At 54.7% G+C, this 21,372-nt stretch overlaps 1 protein-coding gene across 1 annotated transcript in view; it reads right to left on the reverse strand.

Moving 5' to 3' along the window:
• CCDC33 (coiled-coil domain containing 33) overlaps nt 1-21,372 on the reverse strand; it is a 139,334-nt gene that overhangs the window by 78,647 nt on the left and 39,315 nt on the right. The window contains 1 exon segment of the mRNA XM_068990971.1: nt 15,076-15,254. Coding sequence (XP_068847072.1) covers nt 15,076-15,254 — 179 coding nt within the window.

Below are 21,372 nucleotides of genomic sequence, written 5' to 3' on the forward strand. Positions count from 1 at the left end.
CCGGGTGCCCAAGGCACTGGTGGCTGAGGGTGGGGTAGAACTGGAGGGAAACACCTTCTCTGTCTGACTTCCTGCCCCCTGCCAGGTCAGGGCGGCCCAGCAGGCTGCTGAGTGCAGAGACGCCTTTCTCCTGGCCCTCTTCTGAGGTTCTGGTGGGAGGGGGCCTTTGGCAGGGCAGCTGTACAGTGTCCCCCTGCTTGGTCTCTCCTTAACCCTCGTCCTCCCAGCTCCCCTGGCTCTGAACCTTTCCAATGGGACGCACACACACCACTGCCCTCTGCAGCAGCCACTGTGTGCAGGGCCCCGGGGCTGGGCACTTGGAGCCGGGCATGGGGTAGGGCAGGGGGTGGTGAGGGGTTTCAAGCCCATGAGACCTCAAGGTCATGCAAGGTCAGGCTGTCCGAGGTGAGGCGGGAGCGTGGGCCTTCTGCATCCCAGAGCACCCCACAGCTATCTGGGATAAGCGGCCCTGAGATCCTGAGCCATCAAACAGTTCAGTGAGGGAATTAACGCTTCTTCTATGGAGGAGGTTATTACATCAGGGCTGGAACAGGTGCTGCTACATTAACTGCAGCGATCACGGGTGAGGAACCATCCAAGCGAGCCTTGGCAGGGGGACCGCACTCGGGAGGGAGAAGCATCAAATGGCACCTCAGGGTGGGACGCAGGGATGGCGTCCTCACCAACCCTTGGCCCCCCACCTGCAGAGGCCCCCACAAGAAGTGTGCGGCAGGGGAGTCAGCTCAGAAGCTCAGAGCCAATGTGTCCCCTGTGTTAGTAGCCTGGCCCGAGATCCTTCCCAGCCCAGCATGCTCCTCTCCTCCAGGAAGCCTTCTGGGATGCCCTGGCCCTCACTGCTCCCTCTGTCCTCTCAACTTGAGTGACATAGGGGCCTGGAACTTTTCTTCGAACCTTTACAGCTCTACTACTATGGACACCCATTCATATGGGAGTCCTGTATCCAAGCTTGGGGGGTCCACTGAGGACTCCTCCCTCTGCTTCAGCTAGAGGTAGTATGGCATGGTGATGATGGCAACAGGCTCCCTGGAGTCACACCACATGGGCTCCAAATCCCAGCACTAACCCTGAAGTATGGGGCTTCCCAGGTGGCTCAGTGGTAAAGAATCTGCCTGTCAATGAAGAAGACACAGGAAACACAGGTTTGCTCCCTGGGTCGGAAAGATCCCCTGGAGGGGGAAATGGCAACCTGCTCCAGTATTCTTGCCTGGAGAATTCCACTGACAGAGGAGCCTGACGGGCTCTAGTCCATGGGGTCACGAAGAGTCCAACACGACTGAACACACAATCCTTAAGTAGCTGTGTGACCTTGAGCAAGGTTCATGACCTTGTTGGGCTTTACTTCCTCCATCTGTGAAGTGGGGGTGGTAATGCAGGGTTGTTGTGGACAAAAATTCATGCATGTAAACTATCTGACATTGTTAAATACCACGAGAGTGTTAACAATAACGATAGTAGCAATAATTACAATAATTTTAGCTGCTCCTGGCCTGGTGTCTCTCCGTCTTGACTCCCAACTCTTGGTCTGCAACAGGAGGTCACTGGCTGCTGTGACCAAAGGATGCAAAGAGCACAGGCTCTGGAGCCACGCCGAAGTGGTTTCAAGCCCACAGTGCTCTCCTGGCCGAGCACCTCCCCTCTCTGAGCCACAGTTTCCTCTTCTCTAAGCAGCCACTCCCTCTAAGGATGGTTATCAGGACAAGGAAGAAAGTATAATAAGCTTTAGCACCGACCCCCCTGCCACCTCAATGAGGTATGAAAGGGTGCCCATAGAGCCATACCACGGAGCCCCCCAGACTCAGTGCCCACCCACATATGGCCATCACCTCCGCATGCCTGAAAAGCAGGTCCTTCAGGCCCAGGGATATGCGTGTGAGAGGCTGCCAGGCTGCAGAGGAGCAGGCAGAAAGGCTGGCGGGGTGGTAGAGCCCAGCCTGCCATGCTCCTCAGTCCCTTCCTCCCAGCTCTGTGACCTCTGCTAACTGAGGGGTGACACCGGGACCTCTCCTCCTGCCGCTCTGCTCGGGTCCTCCCTCTGACAGCCAGCCCCAAGGTTGGAGGCCGCAGAGCTCTCAGCAGCCTCCCACCAGCTCCCATGCTGCCTGTTCAGTCTGTTTCCCACGCCTCCCTTCCTCTGGGAACCAAGAACCAGGCTCCACAGAGGACAGAAGGCAGAGCGAAGCAGAGAGGCAGAAGCGCTGAGCGGGGAGTGATGTAAGGACATGTGTCAGGAGGAAGTCAGACCTTCTCCACCCAAACAGCAAGCCTGCTTCTGCAGGGCACGTGGTACTGCACCCCTGGGGGCTTCCCTGAGCAAAGAGAGGACAGACCCACGGGGTGGGTGATGAACTTAGGTTGCAGCAGTGCAGTGACACAATGCAGGTTTTAACCCATGACCCCAACTTTCCAGCCTGTCTTCCACCCTTCTGATGTCTTCAGCCTCTTGTCCCCTCCCCTCTTCTACATAAGCTCCTGGGCATCTGGCAGGAGGAATTCCAGGTGGAAAGACACAGGGAAGGGCAATGGAAAAGGCCAAAGGAGTCTGCTGGTGCTGACTCTGCTCAGGCATAGAAAGGGTTAAGCAAGCATCTCCCTCAGTGGGAGTACTGGGGTTGGGCAGAGCTAGGTGAGCTGAGAAGAAATAGCTCAGGAGGGGTGAGGCCCCAGGGGAAGGATGGAGGCTTTTAGCAGGTGGAGGGAGGCTGTCAGGGTAATGGCTTTTCCTGGCATAACTGACTCCTCCTGGTCTTGATGCTAGTCTAGAAATGAGAGCTAGAGGGGCCTCTGATCCTTCACACAGTTGCAGAAGGAAACCAGTTCACTCTCCGCTTTCAGTCCCCACTCTGGGCCCCCAGCTGGTATGAGAGAAGCTGAGCTCTAATATCCCCCAGGCCTCTGATGGAGTTCAGGTCTCCCAGTGCAGCCTCAGTACCCAGAGGACCTCTCAGGGACCTGCCTCCACACAGACCGCCTGCAAGCTTGAGACCCTCCCTCCCTGTTCTTAAAGCCCTGGCCTGGCTCTATCAGGGGCCCGTGGGGGAGCTGCCAGCTGCTGCCCACTGTCCCAGGGCTCAGACTTCATCCAGCCATGGGAGCAGGGCAGCCACCCCAGGATGGAAGCGGGCTTGGGTTCAGAGGCCCAGTGCAGTAGTCCTGGGTCCCAAACTGCAGGAAATGTAAACCTGCCTCCATCTGGCCTACCCCTCAGGGCACGGGAGCGGGTGCTTGTGTGTTTGACAAAGTCCAGCCAGCTGCAAGTGGGAGGGGAGAAGGACTCTGCTTTGCTTCGTGAGGCCAGAACTAAGGGGAGAGTGCTGTCTGGTTCCAGGGGCCTCAGCTCTGAATGGAGGTGAGCTCCGAGAAGGCGCAGAGTGCTGACGGAGACAGGCGAGTCCCTGAGATCCTCCTCAGCCTCCACTGTCTGTCGAATGCCCTCCAGGGCACATACCTTGGGGGAAACCTATGTGCCAAAGTCCCTGTGCCCAGGAAGGCTCCGCTGACTCCTTGGTTTCCCCTCTCCCATTACAAGCACATGTGTGGGTGTGTGTACGCGAGTGCGAGCGCACACACACACGCACACACACAGGCTGCCCCAGAAGTTTGTGTGACATGCTGTACCTGATCTCCATACCCAGCCTCCAGTCTGCTAGCCCTCAAGGTGCCTCTGTGCCTCTCAGCCCACCTCTTGCCCTGGCTGTCCTCTTGGTCTTCCACATTCCTCAAAATGAACAACTGCCAAGGTCTGGCCTCCTCCTAGGCAGGGTTTTGGAAGGATGTCAGCCACCTGACTTGACCTGAGTGCCATTCCCTGGGCAGCCCTTGGGGGATCAGGGGAAAGGGGAGCCCTCCAGTGTGGGTCTGTTCTGGCTGCTGGGGTCCCACATGGGCAGGCTCCTGAATCCTGAAAGACCACAGGTATATTCCCAGAAGTCCTGGGGAGGGAAGTGCTTGGGTAGATAGAGAAGGATGTGGTGGAGGGCAGAACTGTAGGTGGATGGGTGGCAGAGGAGGTCTTATGACCTTTTGACCTGTCCTCCACAGCCCTGCTGCTCTCTCACAGGGAACCTTAGAGGGAGGCGAGGAAACAGATTCAGATGAAGACTGCTGCAGGCCAGATGCTGGCGCGCCATGACTGGGCCTCATTCTATTCTGAGAGGACAAGGAAACTGTCTTCTACCTGGACCCTCCGTGCTGGCCTCTGAGCCAGGAAGGCCAGCCTCCCCCACCCTCCAGAAGCCCAAGAGGCAGCTGGATTCCCAGGTCACAGGGCTACCCCCATCCCCGGAAGGCAGAGACAAACCCCATGACCACTTCCTGCCTCAGAGGCCCAGCCTTACACAATGTGGACAGGATGGAAGAGCGGGCCTCTGCAGAGATGGCCATCTGATCAGGCTGGTCAGAGGCTGGATTCCTGTGTTTCTGACCCTGCCTGAGATGGACCAGGGAAGGAAAGTTTCCTGGAGGAGGCAGGGCTTGAACAGGTGGAAAGGAAGACCTTCGCAATTGGAGGTAGAGCCTGAGGCTCCAAGGAGCCGTGAGCCAATGGGCAGGTCGGGAGAGGGGCTGGCGGTCCTCTCTAAGGTCAGTGGGTTGGGAGCCTGAGTTGGAGTAGTCAGAGAGGAAAACGAGGCTTGTGGTCCTCCCTGACCTCATCTCCTCTCCAGCCTTCTCTCCACACCCAGGTGTGGTCATCCTCTGAGGCCAGACAGGTAGGAGGGAAAAGCCCTGTTCCTCACACTTCTAGTGTCGGCCAAGGGATAGCTGGGCAAGAAGATGCTTCCAGAGGCTCCATGAAGGAGGAGCCGAGATCCGAGTCAGGGAGTGTTTAGTCTGAATCTCCTCCTCTCGAGTCTCCCACATCACCAGATAACAGCCCATCCATGATGTCCCCCTCCCACTTCATGCTTGCCTCCCCCCACCCAGCTCCCAGTGCATCTGATCCTTGTGGGTTCTGAGCTCCTGGAAGGCTGCCACTTAAGGCATAAGCGGGGCTGTTATTCTCAGTGAAGTGATGGGCTCTCATCCTGGGTTTCATTTCTTAATTGGATGCTAATGAACCATCACTAATTGTTGATGGTGCTACACCACCTCAGGGGGGCCTCGATTTAGAGGATCGAAGGTGTAAGGCGGGTGTAAACTGGAGGCCAGTCATCTCGGCATCCACACAGACATGGTTCCTTCCCTGCACTCTCCTGTGGGCAGCGGGGACTGCTCTGGAAATCAGAAATGGCACACTCCAAGAAACTCTGAGATGAGCGCTTTGGCAAAGGAAGAAGTCTTTCTGTAAAACAAGAACGCTGATCCCCACACCCCCACCCACACTTCATCTGAAATAGCCCGACTGTTCTCAGGGGAGCCCCTTATGGTCAACAGGCACCCCTCCCCCTGGAAGCTCAGGGAGACAGCCAGGCAGGGATAGTCTTTCCATATGGCCCACAGGAAAATCAGAGCCCACAGAGCTTTGGGGGTGGTCCAAGCCAGACTCAAGCCCCAGTCTACCAGGCACCGTCACATCCTTCATCCTCTCCTGGGAAGAATTTCCTTGTTTTCCAGAGACCCCTTTTGTCTCTGTTGAGGCAGGGGATGATAGGAGGCAAAGAAAGGCCTCTGCTTGTGCCATCTGCCAGCCTTTGGAATGTCTGAAGTGAAAATTGCTCAGTCGCATTCGACTCCTGGTGACCCTATGGACTGTAGCCCGCCAAGCTCTTCTGTCCATGGAAATCTCCAGGCAAGAATACTGGAGTGGGTTGCCATTTCCTTCTCCAGGGAATCTTCCTGACCCAGGGATCAAACCCAGGTCTCCCTCATTGCAGGCAGATTCTTTTCCTCTGAGCCACCAGAGAAGCCCTTTGGCATGTCCAGCTGTGGCCAATCCTGTGGCCTAGCTTGGTGAGGGACCCATTTCTCAGGCAGAGGAGAGAGGGCCCAGCTGTCCATCAACACCATGTCCTAAAGGATGTCATGACAGTCTCCTTGGGAAAGTACAGCCTTGGGAGAGACAACCCTGGAAGATCCACCATGACTTGGAACCTTCTCAATGGGTCTCTCTGTGCACTCCCTCTGAGTATCCCCTTTCTCACAGATGCTGTTTTAGAGCAGGAAGAATGTGGGCAGACATTTAAGTGAACTTCCCAGCTTCAGAAAAATGACTTGAGACACAGAGCCTGCCTCTTGTCCCCTTCCCAAGAGACAGCCTCCCTCAGGAGTTCTGGTTCCCAAGTGCTGGGGCCTGCAGCCTGCTCAGCTGCCTCCTGCCTTGGGAGACTGTGGGCACAGGGCAAGTGAGGGCTATCTGTTACTCACCACTCCATCTCCCTCCACTAGACTGTGAGCTCCTGGAGGACAAGGATCTGCCTTGTCAGAGTTGCAGTTGTTCCCAGCTCCCAGTCTGGGCACAGTGGGTCCCAGCAAGTGTTTGTGGCATGAAGAAAGGGGCGCCAGACCCTTGGAAAAGCACGTGGAGACAGAGGCAGCCCCTCCTCTCCAGCTCTGCTAGGCCAGCCCTCAGCCTGGACTGCTGGGACCCTTCTTTAACCCGGGGAAGCTCATCAGGACCACCCTGGAATCAGTTCTAGCCTAGGAGGAGAGTTCAGATCCCAAGTTCTAACCCAGAAGCGTGTCCTCACAAGGAGGCAAGCGGAACCCAGCAGTAGGGGCTGGGACCTCTTGAGGTTCTGGTGCCTTGGGGCTTTGAGATCCTTGGTGCAGATTGGACCCTGGCCTCTCTGTCCCAGCTTGGCGCCCTGGGGCTGGATCCTGAATCCTGGTTCTCCTGGCCACACTGACCATCCTGATCACTGCCCACCGTAGCCATGGTCTGGCTCCCCAGGTCCAGCTTTTCCAACACCCACAGGACATCTCGGCATGCACACGGCACTCCCCACAAGCCCTGGAACTAACTGGGAAGTCAGCAAATGAGAGATGGGGCGGGAGAAGGTCAGGGCCATGAGCCCTTCCCCTAACTCAGGGCCAGCCGCACCTCTGTCTCCAACTTTGTGGGAGCAGGAAAGAGGGAGGCCACAGCCCCCCTCCCCAGAGATAAAGCCCCTCGGCCTTCTGAGCATTCCCGGGCCAGAGAGGCTGGGTTGGTGCTCAGTCTCATGGGCTGTGGGTCTCTTGAGTCCTGGCCTCACTGCCTACTGGGGCTTCCCAGGTGGCGGTGGTGGTAAAGAACGCACCTGCCGAAGCAGGAGACACAAGAAATGCGGGTTCGATCCTTGGGTCAGGAAGATCCCCTGGGGGAGGATGTGGCAACCCACTCTAGTATTCTTGCCTGGAGAATCCCATCGACAGAGGAGCCTGGTGGGCTACAGTCCATGGGGTCGCAAAGAGTCAGGCACAACTGAAGTGACTTAGCACACATGCACGCACACACGACTGGCTACTGATTGTGCGGGCTCATCCTTTAAACATCTGTGAGCTCAGCACCTCCCAACAGTGTAACTCACAATGTCTCTGTAATACACAGGTTTCTGGATGGACAGTGAACCCCAGAGGAGGAGGGGATGAGAAGGCCAGTTTGCGGAAGACTGAGTCTGGCATAGAGTGTACACTGATTGGTGGGTCTAGGGGCTGGAAAGGTCTGAACTGGACCCATATACATTCTGGAACCCCCAGAATTGGGGTGGAGGTGGGTAGTCTGGGGTGGGGGAGATGTCTCAGGAGTGTAGAGATGCAGGGGAGGGTCTAGGACTGAGCAGGGAGCGTGGACATTCATAGGGTACAGGGAGAAAGGGCCCCACAGAGGAGTGGGCAGAGAGAAACGGGAATCAGGACACCAGGTGTCCTGGAAGCAAAGAAAGAAAGGGCTTCAAGAAGTGGCGACTGGGGCTTCCCTGGTGGTCCAGTGGCTAAGATGCCACACTCCCAATGCAGGGAGCCCAGGTTCGATCCCTAGTCAGGGAAGTAGATCCCACATGCTGTAACTAAGACTCTGTGCAGCCAAATAAATCAATATTTTTTTTTAATAAAAGGGGGGGATGCCTCTCAGACTTGTTCAAAGGATGAGCAATCATGGGGGAGTCTGTGGCCCCTGGGAGAGCAGGGCGGTCAGCGACAATGAATGCAGAGGTTGAGCCTAAGTGGGCTGAGGGTTCAGGAAGGGAAGACGAGGAGGTGAGACTCAGATCCAACTGAGCAGAGGTGCTCGTTCTGCCTGTAAAAACTGGCTGATTTCACATAACAATCTGGATTCCCATCTTCTCTTGAAAACCGGAGAGCTCTAACCACTCCAGAATTGGGGTGGAGATGGGTAGCCTGGGGTGAGCGAGATGTCGTACACCTGGCTGACTTCTGTACCTATTAACTGGCATGGGCCTTGAAGGGGCTGTGACCGTGCCATCCCTGATGCCATTCCTTCTGGTGGAATCTCACTGTGTGTGTACGGATGGGAAAGGACAGAAACAGGAGCGCACAGGGCAGAAGGAGCCGAATTGGAACCCGAGTCCTGGCTCCCTGCCCAGTGGCCTCCCATCCTCTTCGATAGATGCTAGACTACAGGCGTGTGGCCCTGAAACCTGGAGGGCCAGGCGAGGGCAGAGTGAAGTCCGACCACGCCTGGATGGGGCACCAAAGCTCCGGGCTCCTCATGGTGTCCTGGGAGGAAGGAAGAGCCCTGTCATCAGTTTTGGTCATGCTCAGAAATAAGCAGACCAGACAGTCTGTGTCTAATGCGATGAGGACACCAGGAGGGCCCCCCCGGCCTGCCTCATTGCCTGAAATCACTCCACTAATACTTGCTTCAATTGGTAAGCTCTGTCTTTCCGGGCTGCCCCTCTGGGATTCTAGCACCCCCGGGGGAGAACTCAGGCTTTGGGGGTTTGAATAAAAGTTTCAAGTATGAGAAGACCTCAGGAGGCCTTGGCAGCAGTGATGGGGGAACATTGGGAAAGAACCCTGTGGCTTCAGTCTGGCTTGGGGGGTCTCCCACCAACTTCCTTTTAAACACTGACGCCAGCTGTGTTTAGAGCTCTGGGCCACAGGGATATTCTCATTGAACAAAAATTCTGAGGCTCTGAGCCTCAGGGGACTGACGTCACTTGGAGCAGGTGCAGGTAGGTCAGGCTGTGGCATAGGCAGGAGGCCCTGCAGGGAAGATAAAACTCAGGATTCCAGGGCCTTCTCCTCCATCACACGCCTTCTCCCACAGGCATCCTGCTGGGAAGGAAGGAGGCTTGGCCTCTGCCAGAGCAAATGGCTGGTGGCCAGATGGGGACAGTGTTCTTCATCTGCTCCACTCCCACTGGCCAGCCATGCGATCTTAGTCAAGTCCCTTCACTGCTCAAAGTCTTGGCCTCCTTGGCTATTAAATGGGGCCAATGTGACTGGCCTCCCTGGGGCCTGTGTTACAGCCAGAGTGCGTGGAGAACCAAGCGCTGAGTGAGCTCAGTGTGGGACCTTCCCAGCAAATGCGGGCTGCTTTTTAACTTCACATCACCCCTGTCACTGGATTATTTTTGTTATTATAGTGTTATTTTTGTGAGTCCAATGCTCTGGCTGCTGAGACAAGCTCCCAGGGCACCTATGGGTCATATTGGGCCTCTACCCACTTTGCCCGAATTTCTGCCCTCTGGGGGCCTTGGCCAAGGCCCACAACTGGACACGGGCAGGTTTGAGCAGTCGAGTCCCAGGAGGGTCTTCAGAATAGTCACTGGATCTTCTCTGCAATTCTGGGACCCTGATGCCAACGTCACCTTCCAAGGGCAGCAGCTACATGAAGATCAAGGCAGCAAGTGAAGTGGAAAGACCTTTTGGATTTTGGAATCCTGGCTTGGATACTCACTAGTTCTGTGGTGTTGGGCAGTCATGAAAATGCTCTGAGCCTTAGTAACCTAAGGACAATGTTACCTACTTAACAAGACCAAGTGATGATTAAACCTCACACACACATACACACAAACACACGCACACTCCTAGCCCATTTGACAGGTATATGGTGATGGTGGTGTAGTTGCTAAGTCATGTCCGACTCTTGTGATCCCATGGACTGTAGCCTGCCAGGTGCCTCCGTCCAGGGGATTCTCTCCAGGCGAGAATACAGGAGTGGGTTGCCATTTCCTTCTCCAGAGGATCTTCCCAACCCGGAATCAAACCCAGGTCTCCTGTATTGCAGGCAGAAGAAGCCCTGGATACATGGTAGACACTTGAAAAATATAACCATCTTCAACTTGGCCTTTCTTACTAGGACCTTAGACAAAAGTGCCCTACTTTTAATAGCTTCTTCAATTAGTCATCAGGGTCAGGCTCAGTCTGGGGCCAGAGTCATAGCTCTCAGGCTTGTCCAAAAAACCCCCAAAGATCCTGAGTATGACTAACTGGGCTGATCTGTGCCCTGTCTCTCTTACCCTGGCCTGGACCAAGCCTGTTCCATGTGTACAGAGGAAGCAGCCCTCCCCCTCCCAGTACTGGCTTTGTCCCTGCTCTTTAGCTCTGGGCAGCAAGCAGTCACAGAAGCAGCTGCCACGGGCAGCCCAGCCATCCAGCCCTTGGCCAAGGGTCGGAACTCTGCAGGCCGTCTCCTGGCTGGTCCCCTCCCCACACTCTGCATGCTGGGATACTCCCCACCTGACAGGCCACTGTCTTCCTGGTCCCTGCTGTGCTCTGTCAGGCAGGTCTCTCTGTGCCAAGTTGACAGGCAGGTGCTGGGCACTGCTCAGACCCCAGAGCCTTGAATCAAGCCACTCAGGGGAGCCCCTGGGCCTGGCCACAGGCCCAGCAGACCTCGGGGTGTAATCTGTTGGGGGGGTACAACTGGAGCTCTTGTTGCCTGTAAGGAACTGAGACGGTTTACCAGGCCAGAGCACAAACCAGCCCAGCAAGCCTGAAACTAGCAAGGATGCCAAGTCTTATATCCTGGCCACGGGAAGACCAGGACTCAGAGAAGGGCAGGGCCCAGCCTGGGGTCACACAGGGATTCAGGGGCCGTGGGCTCGACCCTGGGTTTTCCTGATTCCATTTTGCCTTCTCTCTGTTGCTCTGTGGCTTCCTCTGCTATGTCTCAGGTGCCCACTGTGACCCCTACTAAGGATATCCCCTCACCCTGTGTAAGTAAGGGTTTATATCTGCCAGTATCTCCCAGATGGTGGTCTGGCTCCCCCATTTCTTCAGCCCTTTGGGGCAGGTTCTCGGGTGAGGTATTCAGCTTCAAGAGATAAAGTAACTTTCCCAATGTCATGGAGCATGCTCAAAATACAGCCAGATCTGTTTATTTGTTCATTCAATAATTATTGAGAGCTTCCTAAGCTCCAGAGACTATGTTGAAAGTAGGGATAAGATGGTGAGGGAAACAGACCTGGGGTTGCTCATGGAACCAGTGGGGCACAATGGGAGGAGGTGCTGATGAAGAATAAGTCACTAATCACATCAAAGCACATAAACCACGCGAAACTGCAGCAGCAACCCTGGAGAAGTACAGAGTCCCGTGGAAGCATGTAATAGATGAGGATCTGGCCTGGCCTGGGAAGTGGAGAGGGCTTTCTTGAGGCGGTGATGACTGATGATCCCCCAAAGAGCGGGGATAGAATGTTCTGGGGAGGGAGAGTGCAAAGGCCTGCTGTGAGAGGGAAGAGGGACTGCTCAGAGAATTGAGAGATGTTTGTCCATCAGGTATGGCTGGAGCAGACAGAAGGAGGTGGGGGGTATCATGCTGCTGGGGAGCTGGAGGGACTGACAAAGACCTAACCATGTTAGGCCTAGAATTCTCTTTACCTTGGGAGCAATGTGAAAGCATCAGAGAGTTCCACTGGTACTGTGGCACCACCGTATCAAAGACAACCTGTCTTTGAAGGGGGTTTGAAAAAAGGTCATGTTAGATGTACCAAGAGGTGAACAGTGCAGTAACCTAAGGTGGTGGAGCTGAGGGAGAGGAGCAGCCAAAATCAAGATCACAGGAGAATTGACACGACTTGGCAGTGGATTGAATTGGGGAAAAAGAATGTGATTACTGATGCCAAGATGGGGAGGAGCTCACATGAAGAGAGAGTATAGAGAAATAAGAGAGAGACCGTGGGTTGAAACCTGGAACAGGCCAACATGTAATTTCAGGTAGACGAGATAGAGTTACACTTCAAAGAAAATAAGAGTAGGGCATCTTGTAAGCCAAGACAAGGAAGGGTTTCCAACAGAATGAGTGGTCATGAGGGGCTAATGCCACTGAGAGATTACAGATGAGACCCGTTGGATGGAGAGCTAGGCATGGTGATTACTGGTGATTTTAAACAAAGTTTTGGTTTGATTGCATCACTGATTCAATGGACATGAACTTGGGCAAACTCCAGGAGATGGTGAGGGACAGGAAAGCCTGGTGTGCTACAGTCCATGGGGTGGCAAAGAGTCAGACCCAACTTGGTGACTGAACAACATTTCAGTGAAGAAGTGGGGTCAGATTGGAAGCAGGTCAATGGCTCAGCTGGAAAGAGGCAGAACCAACCACAAGATGAGCCACGTGGACCTGTTGGTCTGGCATAGTCACCACTGGGGGATACACTCTATTACTGGATTTTCTCAAGGCTAGAGCCTTCATGATGGAGGAAGTGGCTAAACCCCGGACTAGCAAGGCCCCGTCTTTGGACCTGAACCCTGCCTTTTCTGCTCCTCACTAATGAGTTGAGTGAGTGAATGGCTTTGGGGTGCTCTCACCCACTCCACCTCTCTGGCCCCAAAATGGGCCTGCCTGCTGGGATTGCAACCACTCAGAGAGGGGGAGGGTACCAGACAGAGGTAGGAACCCCAAGGACCATATTCCCTATCTGAGGTGAGACCAATGGGTTGGCAGAAAGTAGGGAACTAAGCTAGGAATTGAGGAGAGGGCACCCAAACACAGGCAACAAAAATCTGAGGGGGAAAAAAAACTTTGAAAGGACATAAAATTCCATATATATTCAATATATATTATATAATATGATTTAATATATATTAAACATACAATATATATTTCAAGCATTGAAATATTCATTGTGAAAAAAATGAAAGCTTTGGTGGACGCGCTCTGTTGCTGTGTATTTGAAATCAGGCGTGGAAGGTGTGTAGGGTGTAGGGTGTAGGGCTTCTGAGGGTCCCAGTCCTCCCTCTGGGGCTCCTGCCTGGTGCCGGGGGCTCACACTGAAAGCCCCTTTCAGGTTCTGACAGCTGGGCCTTCTTTCTCAGAAGCTCCCCCCCGACCCTTCTGCTTGTCTTTGCATCTCATTAGCACCTCCGCTGCTGGTGGCAGCTCTGCCGCCTGGAGCCCTGGAACGCAGGCTGCAGGCTCGCCCAGGCCCTGCTCCCTGCCCCCTCTCCGGGGGGAGATGGGTGCAGCGATGCGCTCCCCCGCTACCCACGTCCACCCCTCCACACCCTTCACCCTGGCGCCGCCGCTTGGCTCCCACTGCGCGTTCCCATGGCAACCGGGTGCTGGCGCGGGTCGCGGAGCCCTGGGCCGCCCAGCTCCCCGCCCCGCCGCCCAAGCTGGATCGGTGATAGGCAGGGCCTCAATCTCCCGAGATGATCGGCGATAATTGGTTTATGGAAATAGCGGAGGGGAAAAGGGAGCTCCCCGCCAAGCCTGCTCCCAGCCACCTGTCCTTCCTTACCACGGAAATGGAGGGGGGCGGGGCGGGCAGGGCTGAGGAGCTGGGCAGTGCCCGGCTTTTGAGACAAGCAAGTGTGTCACCTGTTGGGCTCCAGCTCATCCTCTGTCCCACTCGCTGTGTGGGTGCCTGTGGCCGGCTTGTTGTCATAGTAACCTAGGATGTTTGCCTCAGTATTCCTTGACCCCTAAGTCTGCTCAGGCCTCTACTGGGCATACTGTTAGGGAAATGGAGAGGGGGAGAGGGGGTCTGTCCTTGGAAACCCCAGTGTGGGGGACAGAGGAGCAGCACCTAATTTTGTTTATATAAAGTATGTCAGACCAGTGGTGCTGCTGCTGTGGGTCCCAAAGCAGGGACAGCTCAGCTAGGATGGGTGCCCCGAGGGGGAGGTGCACAAACCAGGCTCTGAAGGTGGATTTCAGCTGGGGTAGGCACTCCCCCAAAGGAAAGGTGGGCAAAGCCTGAAGGAGGGGAGGGGTAGGTAGCCTGGTGGGGAGGCCTAAGGGCTCCCATTGTCTACTGAGGGGCTAAGGGATAGCAAGTTCATGGAGGGGTTACTGCACATGCTTTATAATCAAGACTGAGCAGATGTTACCCTCCCCCCATCCATATAGAAGTTTGGTTGGATGGAGACTCTGTCGCCCATTGATGCCCTTCCAGCAGAAGTGAGGTCCAGGAAGCATGCAGTGTACATGACATACCAGGTCTCACTCGGATACCAGGCTGCAAGAAGTATGCTTCCTGACTCCAGCTGGTTGGAGGGGAGGGAGCATGCATTAAGGGATCAGAAGGAACCAGGGAAGCCTCATAATAGAAATGACCAAAGAAGGTGGCGCTGGTGGTGAAGAATCTGCCTGCCAATTCAGGAATCACAAGAGACACAGCTTCAATCCCTGAGTCAGGAAGATCCCCTGGAGTAAGAAATGGCAACCCACTCCAGTATTCTTGCCTGGAGAATGCCACTGATAGAGGAGTCTGGCAGGCTATAGTCCATAGGATCAAGAGGTTGCAAAGAGTCAGACATGACTGAGCACCATACACATATGCAAAGAAGTGATGGGGACTGAGGAGGAGGATGGTCATGGGGTCCTTACCCCAGGACTGGGCATGGTAAGACGGAGCACTCAGAGGCCGGGAGAGGTAGGCCTTAGGCTTTCTCCTTCCTTTGACCATCACCTCCCACTGAGTCCAGCCCAGGTCTCTGCATCTGGGGGCCCTGCCTTGCTGAGGTCGATTTGTGGCCAAACCCTGGTGGTTGTGAGATCAAGGAGTGGCTCTTCCCTCCTCCCCAGCCATGGTGAGCAGCTTCCCACACAGCAGGGAAGATATGAGACCTCTGCAGAGCCCACAGTCCCTGGGTGGTTCACACTCAGCCTTCTTTCCTCTCTGGGTGTCACAGTCCCTGCCCTGAACCTTTGGGTACTCATATCCCAAATATCCACACGCTGGTTTCTGCTCCAGCTTGCACACCATCCCTGACCCTGCTCTCAACCAGCTAGCTATTTATACTACCACGTAGGGCCATGGTGCAGAGCCATCCTTGCAGGCAGGAAGGTTGGTGGCCCCATGGAGAGTGACCACTATGGCCTCCTTATGAGGGGGAGCCAGGTGGCTGATGACAGAGTCCACCTTCTGGGAGGTATTCATGGGGTCTTCTGGGCCCTCGGTGACCTGTGGAGAAAGCCGGGGCTGAGTGGCCTCTTCCAGGGTGGCCACCTCTCTTTACTGCCTCTTGTCCAAGTAGCTGCTTCCCTCTGTCATCCCCATACCCAATCTGCAACTACAGGGGCAGTCAACTTTGACCCCTTTTTCTCTGTGCCTCTGTCCCTCCCTCCACATCTCTACCTCCCTCTTGCCTCCCCCAGTCCTGATCCAGCACTTTCTATAGAATGAGACAAGCCACTTCACCTTTCAAGTCCAGTCAGTCCCACCTCTAAGCCTTTGCTTTACTGGAACCCATGTCTGTAATTTCGAAATCCTGCCTGCTTTTGAGATTCTGGCGATTGGCCCTCTTTGCTCTCTCCTGTAACTTCACCCTAGTCCATCCTGTTACCCCAGGTCCCACCTGTGCATAGCGCTTTATATTTTTTTAGAATATTTATTTATTTGGCTGTGCTGGGTCTCAGTTGTAGCATGTGAGATCTAATTCCCTGACCAGGATCAAACCTGTGCCCCCTGCATTGGGAGCTCAGAGTCCCAACCACTGGACCACCAGGGAGGTCCAGCACTTTCTAGGTTACAAAGGCTTATCCACATCCATGAAGTCACCCAAAGCACTAGATGGAGATGAACGAATGTGTCTTTTCCAGATGCCTCATCCATCTTCTACCCAGAAAACCCCTCGGACCATGGAGGAGGAGAGGGGCCTGCCCGCACATCAGGTCTCTAGTCTGGTTGCCCCAAGCAGGGGCTCACACGTGCAGGGGCTCAACAGCTCAGCATTTTGTGGACTCACAAGCAGAGAGCAGAACCCTGAGCTGAGGGCAAACAGGGCAAAGTGGGAAGGGGAGGGAGCTTCCTGAGGCCCAGGGCAGGCTCAATTTGACTCTGGAGGCAGTGGGGAGTCCACAGAGGGTGGCAGAGTCAGAGTACGGACATGAGGTTGCTATTGGTTGGGATGTTCATCCCTTGGGCTGCTGTAGTTGGGGTGTCCAGTTCTCGTCAGTTCCTTGGCACTGACAGCCTGGCCCTCTTTCCCAGGGTCTGGGGTTGACACGGTTGACCTAGATTAAACCTCATCTGGCGAGAGGTGCCCCCCACCACTACCTTATGCGCCTGCTGCTAATTCATAAGCACCAGCTGATGTGAGAGGCTCCCCCTGGCCCTGGGGGAGAGGCAGTGGACCTTCTCAGGTTGGAGAAGGGGTCCTGGGGGGATACGGAGGGAACTGGGGGCTGACCGTCTTATATGAGAAACTTGAACTATCAGATCTGCATTCCAAGGCAGGCCATGGCAGGGGAGGAGGAGCCCTCAAAGGGGGAATTGTCCACGGAGACCATCAAGAATGATGTGAGACGCTGACTCACAGAAAAGCAAGGACGTGTCCTAGGCAGGCTTTGTGCTGATGGCAGCCTAGGCAGGCTGGGTCCCCTGGCTCCCTCTGTCCTGATGAGCACCGAGTGCTGGAAAGGCTGGGTTTAAACCAACTCTGCCTCTCATTACGGCGAGAAACAAAGCCACGTGTGCTCTGAGAATCAGTTTCCCTAATGTGACAATGAGTCCCTGGACCAGTCTGTCTGACACTTACCTGCTTCCTCTGTGAGGGTCCAGGTTCCCCAGACGCTGCTCTCCCTTTGAGCCTGGGGGTCTTGGGCACATTTGCTCCTGGCTGTGGGAAGTCTCCAGGCAGAGAGAAAGGGAAGGGCTTTTATGCATGTGATTTCATGCAGCTCCTAGTGCCACTCCAATCTATCAGCATGTCCCGCCAGCTCTACCTTCAAGCCGTGTCTAGAATTGGATCCCTTCATACCATCTCCACTTGGGTCTGAGACATGGGATTCCTGCACTCGCCTCATCACTTTCCTGTTCCTTCTGGCCCTCCTGCCACCCCGCCCCCTCTCACGAACAGCCAGAGCGATCCTCTGCCAGTGTCAAGCAGACACCACTTCTCTGCTCGAGCTCCTGCAGTAGCTCCTTGTTTCCCACACAGCTGCACCGTGGCCTGTAAGGGCTGCATGCTCTGGTCCAGGAAACCGACCTTGTCTCATCCCCGAGCCCCTCGCCCACTCGCTCTAGCCATGCTGGCCTTCTAGTGATCTCTCACGCCCTCCAAGCTGGCTTTTGCCTCCCAGGCTTGGCCCTGGCTGTCCCTTTTGTCTGGACTGCTCTTCCCTACAAATCCATTTCTGCGGCTTGTTCCCTCATTTCCTGTGCATCTCACTCTTTATCAGAGAGGCCTTCCTGGTACAGGCTGTGGTCCTTGCCTAACAAGATGGCTAATTGGGAGGTGAGAGCATCACTCCCACGCCCTTCCCCCAGCCCAGAAGGGCCTGCCCTACAGAGACCCTCCTTCTTTTCCTCTGAGGAGCCCCTCCCCCCAGCCCGGGACCCAGCAGGAGACATCACCATCTGCAGAGGTAACCCCCCTTCCTCCCCTATTCCTCTGCCAGGCCAGGGTGGGAAGAGGAGGAGGGAGGTTGTACTCAGGACTCCTGCCAGGTGGAGGGGGAAAGGAAAAACAGCTGCAGAGCCACCCCCAGGCTCATAGATCAGTGTTCCACCCACACTGCATGCTCCGTGACCCACTCACTCCCCAGCAGGTTTGACCTGGTGTGGTGATCCAGGAGCAAGACAAGCAGCCCAGGGATTGAGACCTAGGTTTCAACCCATCCATGTCCCTAGCTCTTTGGAAAAACCCTCTGAGCCTTAATTTTTCCCACCGGGTCAATGGGGATGTCCGGAACCATTGGTAATTCAGTTCTCCCAATGATTTGGCCTAAGGTTCCTGCGGTGAGGTCAGGAGAGGTGACTAATGTCCCTCTCACTGCCAGGTTCCCAGGAACTGCCTAGGATGGTAGCTCTAGTGCCCTCGTGGCTGTCATGAGCTCCCGAGGTCCCTGGAAGTGAGTGCCCAGCAGCATGGCAGTTGCCCAGAGGCTCTCACTGACTTCCCGGCAACCCCAAGTCCGGCCAGGCATTTTGCAGACCAGGCCGTGCATGGTGCCTCTCTATGTCCTCTGCATCCTCGGTGCCTCTCCTCTGGATAGCCATCTGGGAAATAAAGCTTGCAGGGGGGTTGGCAAGAACTGCTCATGCTTCACTTTCAGGCATGTGCCCACTGGGCAGGCTGGCCCAAGGCCTGGCATCAAGCAGGACCTGGAGGAGCCACAGTGGGCCAACCTTTCTGCCTTCCCCTCTTCCCTCAGATGTGTGCCTGTATCGGGATCAAGGCCTTCCCCACCTCCTGCCCTTCCCAGGCCTACACTGGAGACTTTATCAGGGAGTAGGGTATGTCCACATGCCAGGTTCCATGTGGGGAAGTGAACTGATGATGAAGCTAAGTCTCAGGTCCGACAAACCCATCTGTGAGGATGAGCTGAGCCCTGGGGAGGGAATTCACGTCCCCTGAAGGCACTTCCTATAGGCCAGGGGGCAGAGCTGGATATACACTCACCATTGGCTTGCTCCGTTAACTCACCCAACACTGCCAGGGTGCAGAAATCAGTAGGCAGGATTTCTAGGCAGAGGTCTGGCTGGTTTGCATGCATGCTAAATTGCTTCAGTGTATCTGACTCTTTGCAACCCTATGGACTATAGCCTACCAGGCTCCTCTGTCCATGGGATTCTCTAGGCAAGAATCCTGGAGTGGGTTGCCATGCCCTCCTCCAGGGGATCTTCCTGACCCAGGGATTGAACCTCCATCTCTTATGCCTCCTGCATTGGCAGGTGGGTTCTTTACCACTAGCATCCAAGGCTACTCAGCCTGTACTGGCAGGGCTGGGTTATGAGAACCCAAACCTGCCTGATGCCAAAGCACACCTCTCTCTGCTCCACCACTGGGCTCCAGCATGTGGGCAGGCTCAGAAGTTGCTAATTCCAGTGTCTCACCCTCCAGACAGTCTGTCATGCCCTCAGTAAGCCAGGATTAGCCAGCAGATGTCCTGAGGGACCTGTGACTGCCCATTGCTCAGGGCATTTGGGGATGTGTGTGGTGGAGGGATGGGACAAGGTGGGGTAGGAAGATTGCATCAGCAGTGAAGCGGTTAATGGTCTGTGTGGCAGGCACTTAAATTGGTTCTGGTGGGGAGGGAGGTGGAAGGAGACAAATTTCCAACCTCCCCTGGCCACTCCTCTGCTCCAGCAATCTGGGAGGCCATGAGAAGCAAGGAAGGCAAGTTCCACCCTCCAGAGTATCCGTGGATCTGAAAGCCTTGCCACTGGTGAGGCTCTGACTGGGGCAAGAGGAGGGGCTGCTGGGCTGGGAGGGATGGGAGGAATGCCCCTGATCAGTCGTTTGGGCTGATTCACTCCAGGGCCCCTGTTTCTCCAGCTGCATCACAAGGGCTTGGAGTTAAAAATGCCCCCCCTGTTCCTTCTCATTTCAGCATTTAAACTTGCTTGGGAGTTATGACGGTCATGGTGAGGCCCTTTTAATAGGAGAGGAGGCAGGCTCAGGGACACAAAAGGCCTTTCACTGAAGCGCACAGCTTAGCTCATAGGCACAGAGCCGGAAATGCAACCAGGATCCATCCACCTCCACATCCTCTGTCTCTAGCCTGCTCTCACCAGCTGTTCTTTGGAGGTGACATGATTTCTCTGAACCACAATGTGTATATTCATGCAGGCTCATAACCTGAGGAGCCAGTACCAGCAAACAGTCCTAACAGAAGGAGTTGTGGCACTTGGAGCAGGAGAGGTTTTTCAAAAGGACGTAGAAGCCAACAATCATAAAGAAAGGGACTGATAGACTGATTATATTAAAAATCCACACCAGAGGACTTCCCTGGTCATCCAGTGGTTAAGAATCTGCCTGTCAATGCAGGGGACATAGGTTCGATCCCTGGTCCCAGAAGATCACACACTTGCCTAAGCCCATGTTCTACAACTAAGAAACCTGAGGCCTTAGAGCCCTTGCTTGCTCTGCAACAAAAGAAGCCACCGCAGTGAGAAGCTGGCTCACCCCAATTAGAGAGGAATGCCCACTCCCTGAAACCTGAGAAAGCCGTGCTAAGCAGCAAAGACCCAGTGCAGCCAAACAATAAAATAAATTTTAAAAATCTGTGTCATCTTCTATAATGGTGCAAAATTCACCACAATGCAAAAAAGAAAAAAGAGAAACTGGAGGTAATATCTGCAGTATATATAAAAGGTCGATATCCCTAATGCACAAAGAACACTGAAATCTATAAACATTACAATCTTAGAAAAAACATGAATGGAGGATGCACAAGAAATACTAATATGGATTATTAATATGTGACATGTGATTATGTATATTACAGACCTCCTTATAGGGGGTTCTAGCCAACTATCAAAAATGTTTCCCAAAGCTGTGAACCAAATAAAACACATCTGGCTCCTCCTCAGGGTTCCCGAGATCCCCAAATCCAGTTGCGGGGGCAGGTGGGAATGAGCTTCCAGAACCAGCCGGCAGTTCAGGGCCCCCCAGGTCAGTCCAGTTGGGTTCCTGGCCCCAAGTGGTGGTGACATTCCAGAAAGAGGCTTAAAGGGGGAGGGTGGAGCCAAGAGGAGGAACCAGCTGGGGGTAGAGAACACCAGGAACCAGAGACACCAAAGTCAAGGGTAATAAAGTAGAAACCGCACTGGGGTCGGGGTACCCTTAGGCCATCTGGTTTATTTGACCTAAGAGTGTAACTACAAAAAGCGTGCTCCCGAGTTAGCAAGTACCTGTATGCCTTTGCTAAGTGACACAGTGAAGGGTGTGGGCTTGCCAGTGAGCACGGTAAAGGTGGTGCTCCTCTGTCAGAGTCACTATGTGCCGTGACTGAAACAGACAAAAATCCCCTCTCTCCAGGCACTGGAGCATTTGGGGCCGAGGGAGAGGGCTGGGTCAGGGCTGGGAGGCTGTGGAGCAGAGGGGTATGTGCGCTGCCGGGGCAGCAGCCTGGAAATCTCCCGGAAGATCTTGGAGGATGATGATGAACCATCGCAGCAGGCTCTCTGAGCCTCTGTGACCCCCAGCAACAAGAAAGCAGAGACTCCTTTCTAGACTGTGTGTGTGTGTGTGTGTGTGTAGGGGAGGTGACATACTTATTTCAAGCTGTGCTTCTCTCTGGCAAAAATCACCAGATTGCATTGATAACACCTGTAAGTGCACCTTGTTTCGGAT

This window comes from Capricornis sumatraensis, chromosome 19 (assembly GCF_032405125.1).
Source record: "Capricornis sumatraensis isolate serow.1 chromosome 19, serow.2, whole genome shotgun sequence".
NCBI classification, from domain to species: domain Eukaryota; kingdom Metazoa; phylum Chordata; class Mammalia; order Artiodactyla; family Bovidae; genus Capricornis; species Capricornis sumatraensis.